Genomic DNA, 17,500 nt, shown 5'->3' with positions numbered 1-17,500 from the left:
TGATTCTATACGCAGGCTGTTCGGGCCTGGTGCACATTGTTGTGCTTTGCTTACTTTGTTACTCTTACACACACACACACACACACACACACACACACACACACACACACACAGCTATCCCCCATGGCTTTGTCTAATTGTTATCCTAATCTAGTCTTTACTTTTACTCTTATTTTACATTCAAATTTTTTGTACATTAATTTTTTGTACATTAATTTTTACCTATTGATACACGTGATGGGTCGAAGTTTTGAGATCTGAGCTTCCATTTACTGCACATGGCTACATGGTGTTCGCCTGCATCGCGGTTAAGAGGCTATACTGTACATCAGACGAACATGCCATTGCATGCGTTTTCAGCTTGTAAGCAGATGGTCTCTCGGCCACACTAAAACCCCATGTGGGTGGAGAATATCTCTACGCTACAAACACCACGTTGCTTTAATAGAGCCATTAGTGGATGGAAAGGTCAATATATTGACCGACTTGATGCTAGCAAATCCTTAAAAGCTACAAATGCATACATACTAAAGCATTTTTTAGAAAGGGGTGGTGGTGGGTGTGTATGATTAGTAAAAAAAAATAGATAAAATTTCAGTGCTAAGAGTCACTGCAAAGCTAAACATAGTTAGTATAGTTATTGCTCTCTTCCAGAATGACAGTGCACTTAACCAAAGGCCACGAATGTCCGTTGGATTGTTTAATGGGTCTCAACCCAGTAGAAAACCTGACATTTTACACACTTTATATTGTTTTTTTCCTTTAATTCCTTTAATCACCCATTTATATGCTAGCAGCCATAGGGCGTAGATTACGCGGGGGACGCGGGGGACATGTCCCCCGCACTTTTTATAAAAAGTAAATTCGTCCCCCTCACTTTTTTAGTGGAGAGTTGTGTTCACCACATGTTGAGGTTTTAATGGAGCAAAGTATATAAATGCAGAGTGATTTAAAATTCAACGAGACAAGAACGTTTAAGATAGTCTATACATGACGTTCACGGCGATCAGTCACTCACTTGTCACGAGATTTTACAGCATGTTTAACTCTGCCAATTCTACATAATATCAAGTATGTGTCACTGTATGTACACGACAGAGACGAGGACGACGAATAGTGACATTAAAGATTAAAGTCATTTTAATCATGATTAAAAATAAAACCTGTCATTTACACAAGGGTTAACTGAAAAAAAAAAAAACAGATAACACTAGACATTTCGTCGCCCCCCACTGTTTAAATGATGACTACGCCCCTGCTAGCAGCTTTCTCAGTCACACGTGGTTGGTTCCGTCTACCGTTTATGTAATGTCCAACACCAAAAAACACATCTGAAATTTTAATAACAAAATCCTCCTTCACACTGGATTTGTACAATGTTTATGTGACGCAATATGTTAATGTCTTCGGTCTCATCCTTCGCTCCAGTCTGGAGCCAAGAAAGCTTTAGATCTTTAGTCGGTTATGTAATCTGATCTGCGTTGCCAGTAATAATGAAATCAAGATGAGTTTGTAAAGTGAAGAGAGCCTAGTCAATAGGTTTTTTTTTAACTCCTTCAGGGTCCTAAGAGATGGGGGCTTTTATGTATTACTCCAAAGTAACTGGGTCATTGATCGATGAACGGTTAGCGGGAGGAATAGCTCTATTTCCGTTCCTGAGTAAGTCGGATATACTGTAAAAGAACAGAAGATGTTTGTAGGATGTAAAGAATCAGATAAGCAAATCAAAGTTTTGTCTTCTTATTCTTCTTCTTCTTCTTCTTCTTCTTCTTCTTCTTCTTATTATTATTATTATCGTCTAATATTTGAATTAAACACAACAGATGTTATTAACTGTTATTAAGCACTGCCTCTACATAAAAGGGGTGCCCATATTTTTTTCCATAGCTGATACATTAATAGACTTAATTAAATACACAGTATATCACAGTATATTGGAGTGGACATTAAATAATGAATATGAGCTCATAGTGCAGTCTTATGGCTTCCAGTTGAGGTATTTACATGATTACTTGTGCTGCTGTAGGATCAGCAATGATACAGCAGTGCTGGGGCTTGTACACACAACCTTCTGAGAAATAACCCAGAACCTTATTAGTTTAGACGCCGCTGCATCTTTGTAGGTGTGGTCAGAGAAATAAAATGGCTTTTGGATTTGACCTAAATTTGTTAGCATAATAATCTAGGACTGTAGGAGTGTAGGGTGTGGTAGCCTAGCGGTTAAGGTGTTGGGCTACCAATCAGAAGGTTGTGAGTTTAATCCCAGGTCCACCAAGCTGCCACTGTTGGGCCCCTGAGCAAGGCCCTTAACCCTCAGTTGTACAAAAATAAGATACCGGGTACTCCGGTTTCCTCCCCCGGTCCAAAGACATGCATGGTAGGTTGATTGGCATCTCTGGAAAATTGTCCGTAGTGTGTGATTGCGTGAGTGAATGAGAGAGTGTGTGTGTGTGCCCTATGATGGGTTGGCACTCCGTGCAGGGTGTATCCTGCCTTGATGCCCGATGACGCCTGAGATAGGCACAGGCTCCCCGTGACCCGAGATAGTTCGGATAAGCGGTAGAAAATGAGTGAATGAATGAATGTCCTTATGACATAATGACAGAAACGGAGAATTACTGAAACAATTACGTTGCAGGTATCGATCATGATATTATAACTGCAATAAATAAATAAATAAATAAATGTTGTCATGAATCTGCTGTGTTCATGGTAGTGATTGTTGTATCTGTTTAGGGTGATTAATGCTGGTAAAAGTGCTCTGAATGAAGACCAGGCCTGCTGTGAGGTGGTGGAGCTGAGGAAAAGACCTGCGGATCCCGCTAGCCCAAGCTACACTCCCACCAGCAGGAGGCGAGCTTCACTACCAACCAGAGAATCTCTGGAGTCTACAGAGGACTCTGTCATTCAGGAGAGCTCAGTGAGTGGCTTAGTCGACTCGGCTCCATCGGTATTACTCCTTCTCTCTTCCAGCATGCAACAAGCTTAGCAGAGACTTTTCTTTTTTATTAAAATCCCATCATAAGTGAAAACCAACCCAGAAGTGAAGACACACATAATGCTTTGATTAATAAAATACAGTATGATAGAATTATACACTGCTGAATCTATTCATCTATTCATTTTAATGAATGATTTCAAATGTGGTTTTCATACTGAATAATTACCTTTTATTATAATTTATTACATTATTAGATTTTAAATATCATAAATGTATGGGAGGGGGGCATGGTGGCTTAGTGGTTAGCACGTTCGCATCACACCTCCAGGGTTGGGGGTTCGATTCCCGCCTCCACCTTGTGTGTGTGGAGTTTGCATGTTCTCCCCGTGCCTCGGGGGTTTCCTCCGGGTACTCCGGTTTCCTCCCCCGGTCCAAAGACATGCATGGTAGGTTGATTGGCATCTCTGGAAAATTGTCCGTAGTGTGTGATTGCGTGCGTGAACGAGAGTGTGTGTGTGTGTGTGTGTGTGTCCTGTGATGGGTTGGCACTCCATCCAGGGTGTATCCTGCCTTGATGCCCAATGACACCTGAGATAGGCACAGGCTCCCCGTGACCCGAGGTAGTTCGGATAAGCGGTAGAAGATGAGGCTAAATCAAGGCTAAACAAAAGAAGGCTAAACCAGAATTTTTATTTTTATTTGTTTTATTTCATTTTTTTACAAAGATTTTGAATGTCTAAACCTCAAAACGCTCAGTAAAGTACACTGGGGAAATCCTGAAGTTCCTTACATAGTCACTGAGTCGTCTTTTTCTAGTGCAGGTATTTTACATGTTTGGTTAGCCAAAATATTGGCTATGTTTAAATTTACTGACTTAAATAATAACTTAAAGAGATCGTAGGAAGTGAGAATAAGGTAAAGGATGGAAGCTTATCCAACGGACTGAGGATTGTACACTAAACACACACAGGTTTGATGGTGTGATCGGTAATGATGCGGTTATTGCGTTCATGGAATTTCAGTCTGTATATATTTCCTGACATTGTCTAAAGCCAATATAGAAGTAAGCAGTGTTGTAATGTAACGGAGTACAAATACTTCGTTACCGTACTTAAGTAGAAATGTCACGTATCTGTACTTTACTTCGATATTTAAATTTATGTCAGCTTTCACTTTTACTCCACTACATTTCCTGGATAAAATGTAAACTTTTACTCCGTTATATTTCCACTAAGCGTCTTCGTTACTCGTTACTACAAAATAAAATCAGAAGAAATGTGTGCGACTGCAATAAGGGAGGTTTGGTGAATCACTGCTCCTAGATTGCATTACGCAGCTCCGCACGCTCTACGGAGAAGCACAGGGACGCGCAGCGTGCACGCGCAGTCAGAGCTGGAGGCGTTTATCTATAACGTTAATCGGCGGAAAGACGCAAAGACGCCAACCAAAAGCGGTGAAATGTCACTATTCTTATTACCAGAGTTGTAGCACAAACAAAATATTAATGCAAACAATCCATTCAATACTAAATAAAAATAACATTTATTGATTTGGTCTTTGTCTTGTGAATATTTGTTTATTAATGACTGCATTCATTGGACACACTGTTTGTAGAGAATACACACATACACGAACTGATCTGATTCAAGACCGGCATCATTACATCATGCATAAAATTTTGGTGTCCACTTTTGCCATTTTAAATAACACCATAACTTTTGGCTTACTATGTAGTCATATAATATATAATATAAAACTCTTCTTGTTTTAAATTCTCACTGAGGTCTAAAACCCCCTAAAGATGAGACCCTAGAACCGCCCCTGATCTTATGCCTACAGAAAATCACTGAAATTTTACTTTTTACTTTTACTTCAAATACTTAAGTACATTAAATATCAGAAAATGACTTTTGATACTTAAGTACAGTAAATATCAGATACTTTAAGACTTTTACTTGAGTAATATTCTAAAAGGTAACTTTCACTTCTACCGAAGTCTTTTTCTAGTACGATACTTGTACTTTTACTCAAGTATTGCTTTCTATTACTTTATACAACACTGGAAGTAAGAGTGTATGTTTGTATCAAGTTAAAATGAACAATGAGGTGAATTCGTGAAATCTGGGACACTTTGAAGCATTGCGTCATATTCAACTACCTATTTAACAAATTCTATGTTTTCCAACCACATATGAACTAACCATGTTACATAACATGTCGGAGGTGACGTGTCACACCTTGTAGCTTTATTTGTGACCAAATCTGGCATTTGATTATCTAGGACACATTTATTAGACTCTGAAAGGTCAGTCGAGATGTTTTTGTGCTGGAATAAAAATAGAATGGATGTCGGATGTTCCTCTATGCAAAAGTGACCCAAGCTAAATATACATTAAAAGGGGAAAGTTATTTAGAGACGTATAAATTCTTTGAATGCTGAAACTGCTGCTATAATCATCACTGATCACAATATAAACCTCTGTCTTTAGCTTCCATGTATCTTTCACTCGTATCTTAGAATTATTCAATTGAGACCTGCGGTATATTTTATAAAGGTATATCGTGGCTTATCTTATATTATCTTCATTCATTCATTCATCTTCTACCGCTTATCCGAACTACCTCGGGTCACGGGGAGCCTGTGCCTCCCCTCAGGCGTCATAGGGCATCAAGGCAGGATACACCCATCCAAAGACACGTGACCCGAGGTAGTTCGGATAAGCGGTAGAAAATGAATGAATGAATGAATGAATACAGTGCACTGCATATTTTGTTGCCTAACCTTAGTTGCGACCTTAGTTCCAAAGCCCCAGTTTATCCTAATGGGGATGTAACATTTTCACAGTACAATACAGAACAACCAACATGACCTTATACCTTTGATGAGTGTTGAATATAGATATATTTAACCGTATGTATCAATATATGTGTTTATGTACTTGCATTAAGCATGAAGAGGAAGAGCTGTATTTCCACTACTGGGCACTTTTTGATGGCCACGCTGGCTCCGGTGCTGCCGTCTTTGCGTCTAAGCTCCTGCACCTGCACGTCGAGGAGCAGCTGCAGAGTGTGCTGGAAATCCTTCAAAAGCCTTCACTGCAGCCTCCTACATGTCTCGGTGAGGAGAGCAGTTTTCATGTTCGCCCGTCAGCCTCGTCACAGCGAGCGCTATCCAGAGCCGCATCACTGAGAGGTGCTGCAGGAGCACCAGGTTCACCCAACACGCCAACACCACGCTTCTTCATGGAGAAAAAAGTGAAGCAGGAGAGCTTGGTGATCGGTGCAATCGAGAATGCTTTCAAAGAGATGGTAAGTTTTAAAGGCAAGGACAGGCCTAAGGTTTAAATGTTGGTTAAGAACGTTATGAGGAATTACTACTGTATATTATATACTGTACGAGCTACGATATACTGTTGGATTTTGTACCTACAGGACAAACATATCGGCAGAGAGAGAAGTGTGTATGATATCTCTGGAGGGTGTACAGCTTTAGTGGTGATCTGCTTGTTGGGAAAGCTTTATGTGGCCAATGCAGGAGACAGCAGGTAAATCTCTTCAGATTTTTGCATCATGTAAGCTTCATGTCAGAAATAAAACGTCTGTTGTTCTCTTTTCCCTAAATGTCTGCTACACTGATGAGGATGGTATATTTTTTTAGATTTTACTGATCTGAGACCAGTAAAATCTAACGCCTTGCCTTATGCGATCCTGATGGATTTGTTAGTCCTTTCATATGTCAGTAAACAAGCATGAAGCCAAATGATAGTAAACTCCATCGTAGCAACTTCTGACATGTTTAAGCCGCAATAATCGCATGATACAGTATTGCAATGTGCAGAGACTGAATCGCTCATGTACACATTCTCATCCTGTGCCTGTACATCATGCACCACATGACCTTGATTTATTTATCTTAGTTCACCACGAGCTAGAGTAAGCGGTCGGGTGTCGTAGAAGTCGAGCTAGTCCTATGTCACAATACTCACATGCACATATACTCAGAGTAGGAAAGGGTTATGGTTTCCTAACCCTAGGGTTCAGTTCCCACTCACACCAAACTACGTTGAGTGACCTTTCAGATGAAGCTTTTAAATGTTCCCCCAGGCACAGTTCTGTTTTCTGTTTTCTCTGCCAGGGCCATAATTCTGCGTAGTGGTGAAATCATCCCAATGTCAAGTGCCTTCACTCCAGAGTCAGAGAGACAGAGACTTCAGTGTTTGGTAAGACTGAAAGAGAAGAGTCAGATGTTATTTAAAATTCCATACAAAAGTGATTACTATTATAAGACACAGTACTTTGTGGAATTTGATTTTCTTTATAAGCTTTGAATAAACCTTAGAATGGTAAGATTTTTATTTTAATTTCATTTATTTTAGTTTACTTTTATTTACACACCGCTTTAAATAATGGAAATCGCCACTAAGTGGATTTACAGAAATATATAAAAGGGGGGCACGGTGGCTTAGTGGTTAGCACGTTCGCCTCACACCTCCAGGGTTGGGGGTTCGATTCCCGCCTCCGCCTTGTGTGTGTGGAGTTTGCATGTTCTCCCCGTGCCTCGGGGGTTTCCTCCGGGTACTCCGGTTTCCTCCCCCGGTCCAAAGACATGCATGGTAGGTTGATTGGCATCTCTGGAAAATTGTCCATAGTGTGTGATTGCGTGAGTGAATGAGAGTGTGTGTGTGAGTGTGCCCTGCGATGGGTTGGCACTCCGTCCAGGGTGTATCCTGCCTCGATGCCCGATGACGCCTGAGATAGGCACAGGCTCCCCGTGACCCGAGGTAGTTCGGATAAGCGGTAGAAGATGAATGAGTGAATAATTGCATATAATTGTCTTATACTGAAAACATTACAAACATTTAAAGGTCAACCGAACACATCTGCTCCCATAGACCTAAACTAGTGTTAGTCCCAGAACTAGTTCGTAGATGAATGCAAATTTGTCTGACTGTACAACGACGACAAAAAAAAAAAGATAACAATCCATGACCTTTATGCTTTTATATTCTTTTCCCAATCAGGCTTATATGCAGCCTCACTTGTTGGGAAATGAGTTCACGCATTTGGAGTTCCCTAGAACGGTTTGCAAGAAGGAGGTGGGGAAGAGGATGTTGTACAGAGACTACAGCATGAAAGGCTGGTAAGAGTGGAAACGTGGATGCTTTCGGTGTGTTTATCGTTTTAATGAATATATTATGCGTATATCAGGCGATTGGACGGTTAGTCGGGTTTACGTAACAAACGTACCGATTTCTAACGATGTTTTAAAGACGTTTAAATCTGGATCTGACGAGAAGACTTTCTTCAGCTTTGTTTAAAGTTTAAAGGCAAGATACTACAGATAAAAACCCACTTAGCACAATCTATTCATGTGGATATCCTTGCGAAGCTTGTTTGCTAAAAATATGATGATAAATCTGGCAGATTATTTTGACATAATTTATAAAATCACACTTATTAGCGTAAGAAACGTTTGCTTCGCGCCTCTGGGGTCGGTGCTTTGATTTTTGCCTCCGGACACAGAGTTTGCGTGTTCTCACCGTGCTTTGATGGTTTCCTCTTTGTACCCTGGTGACCTCCATCCAGTCCAAAGTCATGCGCTGTAGGCTGATCTCTCAATTGTGTTCTGTGATGAAGTTGTCACCTCATCCACAGAGTCTGTCCCCTGGGATAGGCTCTGGATTTTCAGATACCCTGTAAAGGATAAGCAGTTTAGAAAATTAACGAATCAATGGGTGGAATTTCAATTAGATTTGTGAAAGATTTTATGCTAAAACTGTATACAGCGTTATACATTCCATATTGAGCTGGCCAGAGCGCACCCAGGCCTACGGACGACCCTTTGCGTTTTTATAAAATGTCTGATTTCATTAAATTGTATTTGATCAAACCCTGATTAAGTTGAATCCTTAAACTGCTTCATTTTCAACTGTTAGCAGTTAATAGACGTGTCATGTCTTGTCCGGCTGATAGGCCATATTCTAGGGACAGCCTGAGTAGAAGATCACTGTGGGGTCTGTATGCAGTACAGAACATCTTATTAAAATAGTAAAATAAGGACGCAAGGGAAAAACAGATGGATATGCTGCTTACATTGACAAAATATCTCCGGTTAATGCAAATATAACACATATATTTGTGTAATTTATATAGTCTATAAGTCATTTAGCTTTGCCATGCTTAAATGTTATCATGTTATATTAGTACACATTATCCTGTGCACTGGCACCTACGTGCTCTCAATAAAGTGCTCTTTCTTTGTGTAGGGCATATAAAACTCTGCAGGAGGAGGACCTGAGGTTTCCACTGGTTTTCGGAGAAGGGAAGAAGGTATGAGACATAATTATGACAAAATTATAGATTATAGATATTTGTATTAAAACAAAAACATGGATCTAATAACAGGGACATGAATTACCTCCATGTCTGACAGATTTTCCTGGAGCTATAGCTGGACATATAGTTTTACCTGTAGCTGGATCTATTGCTGGATCAATCGCTGGGCCTATAGCTGGATCTATATTTTGACCGTTAGCTTGATCTATAATTGGATCTATAGCTGAACCTATAGCCGGACCTGTAGTTGGATCTATAGCTGGACCTACAGTATAGCTGAACCTATAGTTGGACCTATAACTGAACCTATAGGTTTACCTATAGCCGGACCTGTAGTTGGATCTATAGCTGAACCTATAGTTGGATCTATAACTGAACCTATAGCTGGACCTGTAGTTGGATCAATAGCTGAACCTATAGCTGGACCTTTAGTTGAACCTATAGTTGGATCTATAGCTGGATTTATAGCTGGATCTATAGCTGGATCTATAGTTTTCTCTATTGCATTTGTAATACAGCAGAGAAGGTAGATGATAATTCTAGATATAAAAAGCACAACTGCAAAAACATATAGGTTCTTATTAACTTAATAGCATCTCCTAGAATGGAACATCAGGTTTAATCTGACTATTCACAAACTACACGTTCTTCTGCCTGAGCCTGCCAAAATTTATATCATTAGTGTATATTACTCAAAGTTGTCAAGAAGACATAAGACATCTGGTCTAAATCAGCTATAGACAAGCCCAGTCAGAGCCAGGTGAAACCCAACTGAAAGCTATAAATACATTCAGTGCCAAAGTCTACATTTTCTCAAATGAATGATACGAACTAATGAATTGCATTTTACTAGTCATAACATAATACAGGGGGGCACGGTGGCTTAGTGGTTAGCACGTTCGCCTCACACCTCCAGGGTTGGGGGTTCGATTCCCGCCTCCGCCTTGTGTGTGTGGAGTTTGCATGTTCTCCCCGTGCCTTGGGGGTTTCCTCCGGGTACTCCGGTTTCCTCCCCCGGTCCAAAGACATGCATGGTAGGTTGATTGGCATCTCTGGAAAATTGTCCGTAGTGTGTGTGAGTGAATGAGAGTGTGTGTGTGCCCTGCGATGGGTTGGCACTCCGTCCAGGGTGTATCCTGCCTTGATGCCCAATGACGCCTGAGATAGGCACAGGCTCCCCGTGACCCGAGGTAGTTCGGATAAGCGGTAGAAAATGAATGAATGAATGAATGAATGAATAACATAATATAATAATGAAATGTACTGTATATAATATATGTGTATCTTCTACTAGAGATTTAGAGGTAGTGTTAGTTCATTTGCATAAATCTAAATGATGTAAATGACTGTTCTTGTCGTGTCGCAGGCCCGGGTGATGGCGACTATCGGAGTTACCAGAGGATTCGGTGATCATGACCTGAAGGTGCATGGCACAGATATCTGCATTAAACCTTTTCTCTCCTGCAGTCCAGAGGTACTTTCTTTACCTTTAATACAGTACATTCAATACTGAAAAGAGTACATGAGATAAACTACGTTAATCGATCTAAAATGAATGCAAAGTATATTTCTGTACTTTTGATAGTCTGTTGGTAACCAGGAAGTCAGAATGATGTCCTTGATAACAATGAGATCATTTTTTTTTTAAACGCCTTTGAAACACGTTTAATTTTAAGCAGATGTGAACCTAACCGTGAGAAGCTGGACTTCTCTCGAGGCACTGTAGTTCCTGACAGCATGGTGTACTCTCTGTTCTCCGCTTGCACTGTCTGTCTATCTGAATAGCTTTTGATCTTCCAATTGCAAATGGGCAAATGAGTTCAACCGAAGTTCAACTACACAAACAACTCAACTATACAAACAAGACTCAGATTCTGTTATTCTGTAATTCTGTCTGTTAGCCTGGGCTAAAACTCTCACTCACACATCTTCTACCGCTTATCCGAACTACCTCGGGTCACGGGGAGCCTGTGCCTATCTCAGGCGTCAGCGGGCATCAAGGCAGGATACACCCTGGACGGAGTGCCAACCCATCACAGGGCACACACACTCTCATTCACTCACGCAATCACACACTACGGACAATTTTTCCAGAGATGCCAATCAACCTACCATGCATGTCTTTGGACCGGGGGAGGAAACCGGAGTACCCGGAGGAAACCCCCGAGGCACAGGGAGAACATGCAAACTCCACACACACAAGGCGGAGGTGGGAATCGAACCCCCAACCCTGGAGGTGTGAGGCGAACGTGCTAACCACTAAGCCACCGTTGGGCTAAAACTATGCATTTAAAAACACTCACTTGCTACCACTTTTATCTTGCAACCCCAATGAACCTATAGCTCATTGGCGCGACCATGACCAGAATAAATCTAAAGACGATTGAGCGACTGAATCTTTGCTCTAGGCCAAACAGCTTGAGCCTCTTGTTTGAGCCTCGTATTTAAAAACGAGTTACATCTGATTATAGATTTGCATTTCCATTTCGAAAGAAAGCGTGATGCAAACGTGACGTCTTGTTTCCAGGTCAGAATGTACAACTTGGAGCAGTTTGAGCATGGGGCTGACGATGTCATGATTTTGGCTACAGATGGCTTATGGGATGTTCTCTCCAACAAGGAAGTGGCTGAAGCAGTTACTAGTTTCCTTGGAAACTGTGACCCTGACAACCATTACAGGCAAGTTCTCCAGTATGGCAAACCATGCTTAAGTAATAGGCAAGAACAAACAATAAATCTGCCTTTGGTGTCTATAAGTAGCTACCAGGCAACTGGGTATAGTTAAGATTACTGTGAATATGATGAATGATTAGTTATTATAGTTTGCCGGATGTCTTTCGTCTTAAAATACTTCATCTGCAGAATTTCCTCAGCCACTAACACTCACGGTTCTGCTCTTCGTGTGTATATCGTGTGTCCACATTGTATTCAAATCATCAGTTCGTTAGAAATGTTAAGGATAGGAAAATTAACGAACCATTATGTAAACGATATATGATTTATGATAATATTCCTGAAGGGTGGGCCAAGCTAATATTCTACTTCAAACCCAAATAAAACGTGGTTCATCGTTACAGTTTGTTAATCATTAACGACTGACATAATGCATGCTACTGTAGTAAAAGTAAACTAGCTTTGTCTTGACAGACCAGCTAAAAACAGATTTTCTCCAAATAATGCTACTTGTTATTCCCTGCTGATGTGTGACAGCTTGTCTGCATTTTTCTGGTTGTTAAGGTATACGCTGGCAGCTCAGGAGTTGGTGATGAAAGCTAGAGGTGTACTTACTGAACAAGGCTGGAGGACACCGATCGGTAGACCGGGTTCTGGTGATGACATATCTGTTTACATCATTCCTCTAATGTTCGGAAACAGACAGCCGCAGTCAAGGTGACCCACAGAGAGACGCGGATGCAAGAACATTTAAATGACGAGGTTTTAACCATTTAAAAGCTTTCGCTGGCAGAATTCTGACTTACGACTGAATGAGTTTACTTTTAATCAGACATCATTTTGAAACAACACGGACGACAAACGTCCGAGTTCTACATAAACTAAACGTAGAACTAAATCAAGTCTTCCTCTTGCCTTCTTCTGTTCACTAATTGTTTTAACACAAGTGATTGTTTTCGTTTTTATTTTTCTCTTGTCCATTCTGTGAATGGAAATGAAAGTGAATCTTTGGAATGGTTAATTTTGGTTTATTTGTGCATATGTCTATTAATATAATAAGAATTTTATTTGAAAAACTTCCTATCCAAGGTGCTCTCTTATGGACACTCTGAGGCTCGATTTCTCTACGTTTTACAGTAGCACAAAGCTGAACAGCATTTTTGTACTTACAGTATAGGCAGCATGAACAACCTCTAACAGCTAAAACAATGGCTTTTTTTTTTTTTTTTGTAAATGACATGACATTAAATTGTTAAGGGACTGAACTTATTCTGCTTTGGTGTGATTTTTCTTTTCTTTCACCTACAGTACGTTCTATGAAATCAGTGCTACACTTCTACACAAATACCGAAGCCAAGAAAATTGAATCGTCAGAAATTTATTAGCGTTATATAATCTTTTAAACTCTCTCACTCACTCACTCATTTTCTACCACTTATCCGAACTACCTCGGGTCGAACTACACCCTGGACGGAGTGCCAACCCATCACAGGACACACACACACTCTCATTCACTCACGCACTCACACACTATGGACAATTTTCCAGAGATGCCAATCAACCTACCATGCTTGTCTTTGGACCGGGGGAGGAAACCGGAGTACCCGGAGGAAACCCCCAAGGCACGGGGAGAACATGCAAACTCCACACACACAAGGCGGAGGCAGGAATCGATCCCCCAACCCTGGAGGTGTGAGGCGAACGTGCTAACCACTAAGCCACCGTGCCCCCATCTTTAAAACTAGTTTGCATTTTCATGTTAAAAAAAAAATCACCCTTATATCTTCCAGGCTTCAGGACGGTTTGGTAAAATACATTAAGTGTAATTATATAATTGCACTTTAAATTCCAAAGTTAATATTTGGACATTACATGATTTCAAAAATAAAAGTTGTGCTACAAAAAAAAACAAGAAAGAAGTCACTGCAATAAACCTTAACTAAACATTATAGTTTTTAAAACCTTTAGGTTTTAAAAAGCTAAAAAGGAAAAAAAAAATATGACCATCTTGTCACTGGATTTTTTTAAAAAATAAAAAACAATAAAATATATATTTTTTTAAAACCCTGTAACGCGCTGCCTTCATCTCCAGACCCTTTTATAGCCTGTCCTAGTCTTTAGCTGTACACTAGAGTGATTGCATTGGCGATTTTTAGTGTATATGATTTGCTGGGCAGCACCAAAACACACCCAACAGAGATGGGCCATCTGGTCCTCCTAACATCGGTGCGAGTGGGAAAAGCTCGCTTGGGAAGCCGATCTCTTTGGGAGTGTGTTGGTGCTGCACAGCAAACTACATAAGGCTCATTTGGGAAGACCTTAGGTTATGTTCACAGTGGATTCTTCTTTCCTTTCATTCTATCTATCCCACACTCTCACTCACCCACACACACACACACACACACAGTAAGGTCAGTAATCACACTGAGCACTAAGTGTGGGAGGATGGATCTTCAAGGTCACCCACATGCTCACTGGCGTGGCGCCCAAAGGAGGGGCTCTCGGAGAAACCCTGTGGAAAATGGACCCTTTTGGTTAGAAGGACACACGTTGTAAATATGTGGATAGTTAAAATGAGACAACTTTTAATGACTTGTTTTCTTCTATAGTTAAAGCACCGTGATGAGGGTTTTGGATGTCAGGTGATTAGACCAGGAGCAAAAAAATAAATTCACTGTATAAAACCAGATGGATGGATGGATAGATAGATAGATAGATAGATAGATAGATAGATAGATAGAGACAGACAGAGTGTGAGACAGACAGATAGAGACAGACAGATAGAGTGCGAGACAGACAGATAAATAGATAGATAGATAGATAGATAGATAGATAGATAGATAGAGTGAGAGACAGATAGATAGATAGATAGATAGATAGATAGATAGATAGATAGATAGATAGATAGAGTGAGAGACAGGTAGATAGATAGACAGATAGATAGATAGATAGATAGATAGATAGATAGATAGATAGACAGAGACAGACAGACAGAGTGCGAGACAGACAGATAGAGACAGACAGACAGATAGAGTGCGAGACAGACAGATAAATAGATAGATAGATAGATAGATAGATAGATAGATAGATAGAGAGACAGGTAGATAGATAGATAGATAGATAGATAGATAGATAGATAGATAGAGTGAGAGACAGACAGACAGATAGAGAGTGAGAGACAAACAGACAGACAGATAGATAGTGTGAGACAGACAGACAGACAGACAGACAGTGAGAGACAAACAGACAGACAGACAGATTGATAGATAGATAGATAGATAGATAGATAGATAGAGAGTGAGACAGACAGACAGATAGATAGAGAGTGAGTGAGAGACAAACAGACAGACAGACAGATTGATAGATAGATAGATAGATAGATAGAGTGAGACAGACAGACAGACAGATAGAGACAGACAGACAGACAGACAGATATTTTTAATGTCCAGTGTGCTTTCAGTTGTTCCCTAATGTACCCATAATAATCGCGTCATCATCGAGTAATTCACATAAAATCAGACATCACGTGTGCGTTTCTTTCTTTTTTCTTCATTTAAAAACAAATCACATTATTGATAAAAAACCAAAAATCCCCAAATACCTTAAATTCTAGCAAACAACAAGCGCGTTATTCAGTTAAACGTCATCACGTCCTCTATACAGAAAAGCCGAATCATCATAAGCCGATCCATAAATACCAACAGAACAAACATCACACATTATACACGTTCAGTCTGTTCCACAAAAAAAAAACTGCTCCCGTGATGACACTTTGGACAGATCCGGTGGATCCAGTGGAATCTGGAGTTAATGACCAGCTCTAGCAAGGCAGTAGATTGCGCAGTCACCTCCATAAGTGGGCAATCTCACATCCCATCCAACAGCACAAACTACTACCTCAGCTAGGACATGGCATGGACATCCGACAGCCTGCACAGGAGCTCAGAAGAAGCGCAGGAGTTGAAGGATCTGTTTGCGCACAGATCTGCTGAGACACGCCGGAGAGTTGTAGATCTGCGTAAGCAGTTGTAGAGCGGACTACGCGCTTTCAGACGCGTCATTGGCTCAGCGGACAGCCAATGAGATGAAAGAAATCCCCGCCCACTAGATCTCGTCATACTCGAGTCCAGAGACTAATAACAGCACAGAGTGCAGAAAATTCAGCTGATGAAGCCATTCAGTTTTATTTTCTGTCACGTACTTTAGGTCTGGACCTGTATCCTGGGTCTGGACTTTAAATCACACGACTATAAAAACATCTGCACAGCTGGATAGAAAATGTGTTCATGTGCTGCAGCTGTTCCAGTTATTCTGCTTGTTTATTACTCATCTTTAGTTACATCAGTGGAACCCTAGTGCATTCTGGCTAACTCTGTTAGAGAACACACACATACACACATTTACTGTACACACACACGTATACACACACATATTAACAGACATACACATTTACACACACACACATTAACAGACATACACATTTACACACACACACACACTTACACAAACACATGTATACACACACATACACATTTACTTACACACACACACCAACACATATATACACACACACTATAAAATACAGTTTATAATCTTAAATGACTGAAATGGACCTGAACATTTATTTTACGTTTATTTTGAAAAATTTAATGAAAATAGCAGTTATAGATAATATTTTTTATAACATGTTCGCACACAAACACACACCCACCCACACCACACACACAAACACACACCCACCCACACAAACACACACCCACTAACACCACACACAAACACCCACCCACACAGATATCACACACACCACACACACACACATGCACGCACATCACACAGACACATGCACACCACACAGACACACACACACACACCACACAGACATGACACAGACACACCCCCCACACACACAGACACACCCCACACCACACAGACATCACACAGACCACACAGACATGACACAGACACACGCACACCACACAGAGACACCCTACACACACACACACCACACAGACACACCCTACACACACACACCACACAGACATCTCACACACACCACACAGACACACACACGCCACACAGACATCACACAGACACACGCACACCACACACACGCACACCACACAGACACATGCACACCACACACACCACACAGACATCACACAGACACATGCACACCACACAGACACATGCACACCACACAGACACACCCCACACACACGCACACCACATCACACACACCACACAGACACATGCACACCACACAGACACACACCACAGACACACGCACAGCACACAGACACACACACGCACACCACACAGACACACACACCAAACAGACACACACACGCACACCACACAGACACACACACGCACACCACACAGACACACACACGCACACCACACAGACACACACACGCACACCACACAGACATCACACAGACACCACACAGACACATGCACACCACACAGACACACACCACACAGACACACGCACACCACACAGACACACACACGCACACCACACAGACATCACACAGACACATGCACACC

At 41.0% G+C, this 17,500-nt stretch overlaps 1 protein-coding gene across 2 annotated transcripts in view; it reads left to right on the top strand.

Annotated features, from left to right (window-relative positions):
• Positions 1 to 13,089, top strand: part of ppm1h (protein phosphatase, Mg2+/Mn2+ dependent, 1H) — a 13,960-nt gene extending 871 nt beyond the window's left edge. The window contains exons 2-10 of one of the 2 annotated variants that reach the window (XM_060887411.1): positions 2,737 to 2,920; positions 5,891 to 6,250; positions 6,374 to 6,486; positions 7,077 to 7,161; positions 7,963 to 8,081; positions 9,208 to 9,271; positions 10,644 to 10,751; positions 11,805 to 11,956; positions 12,515 to 13,089. In XM_060887411.1, the coding sequence (XP_060743394.1) occupies positions 2,737 to 2,920; positions 5,891 to 6,250; positions 6,374 to 6,486; positions 7,077 to 7,161; positions 7,963 to 8,081; positions 9,208 to 9,271; positions 10,644 to 10,751; positions 11,805 to 11,956; positions 12,515 to 12,671 (1,342 nt within the window). In that variant the 3' untranslated portion in view covers positions 12,672 to 13,089. Of the gene's footprint in view, positions 1 to 2,736; positions 2,951 to 5,890; positions 6,251 to 6,373; positions 6,487 to 7,076; positions 7,162 to 7,962; positions 8,082 to 9,207; positions 9,272 to 10,643; positions 10,752 to 11,804; positions 11,957 to 12,514 lie in introns of both variants that reach the window. The other variant, XM_060887410.1, reaches the window with a different exon arrangement.
• The last annotated feature ends 4,411 nt before the right edge of the window (positions 13,090 to 17,500 follow it).

Source organism: Tachysurus vachellii, chromosome 14, assembly GCF_030014155.1.
Source record: "Tachysurus vachellii isolate PV-2020 chromosome 14, HZAU_Pvac_v1, whole genome shotgun sequence".
Taxonomy (NCBI): Eukaryota; Metazoa; Chordata; class Actinopteri; order Siluriformes; family Bagridae; genus Tachysurus; species Tachysurus vachellii.
This window is presented reverse-complemented; position numbering and strand designations above follow the sequence as displayed.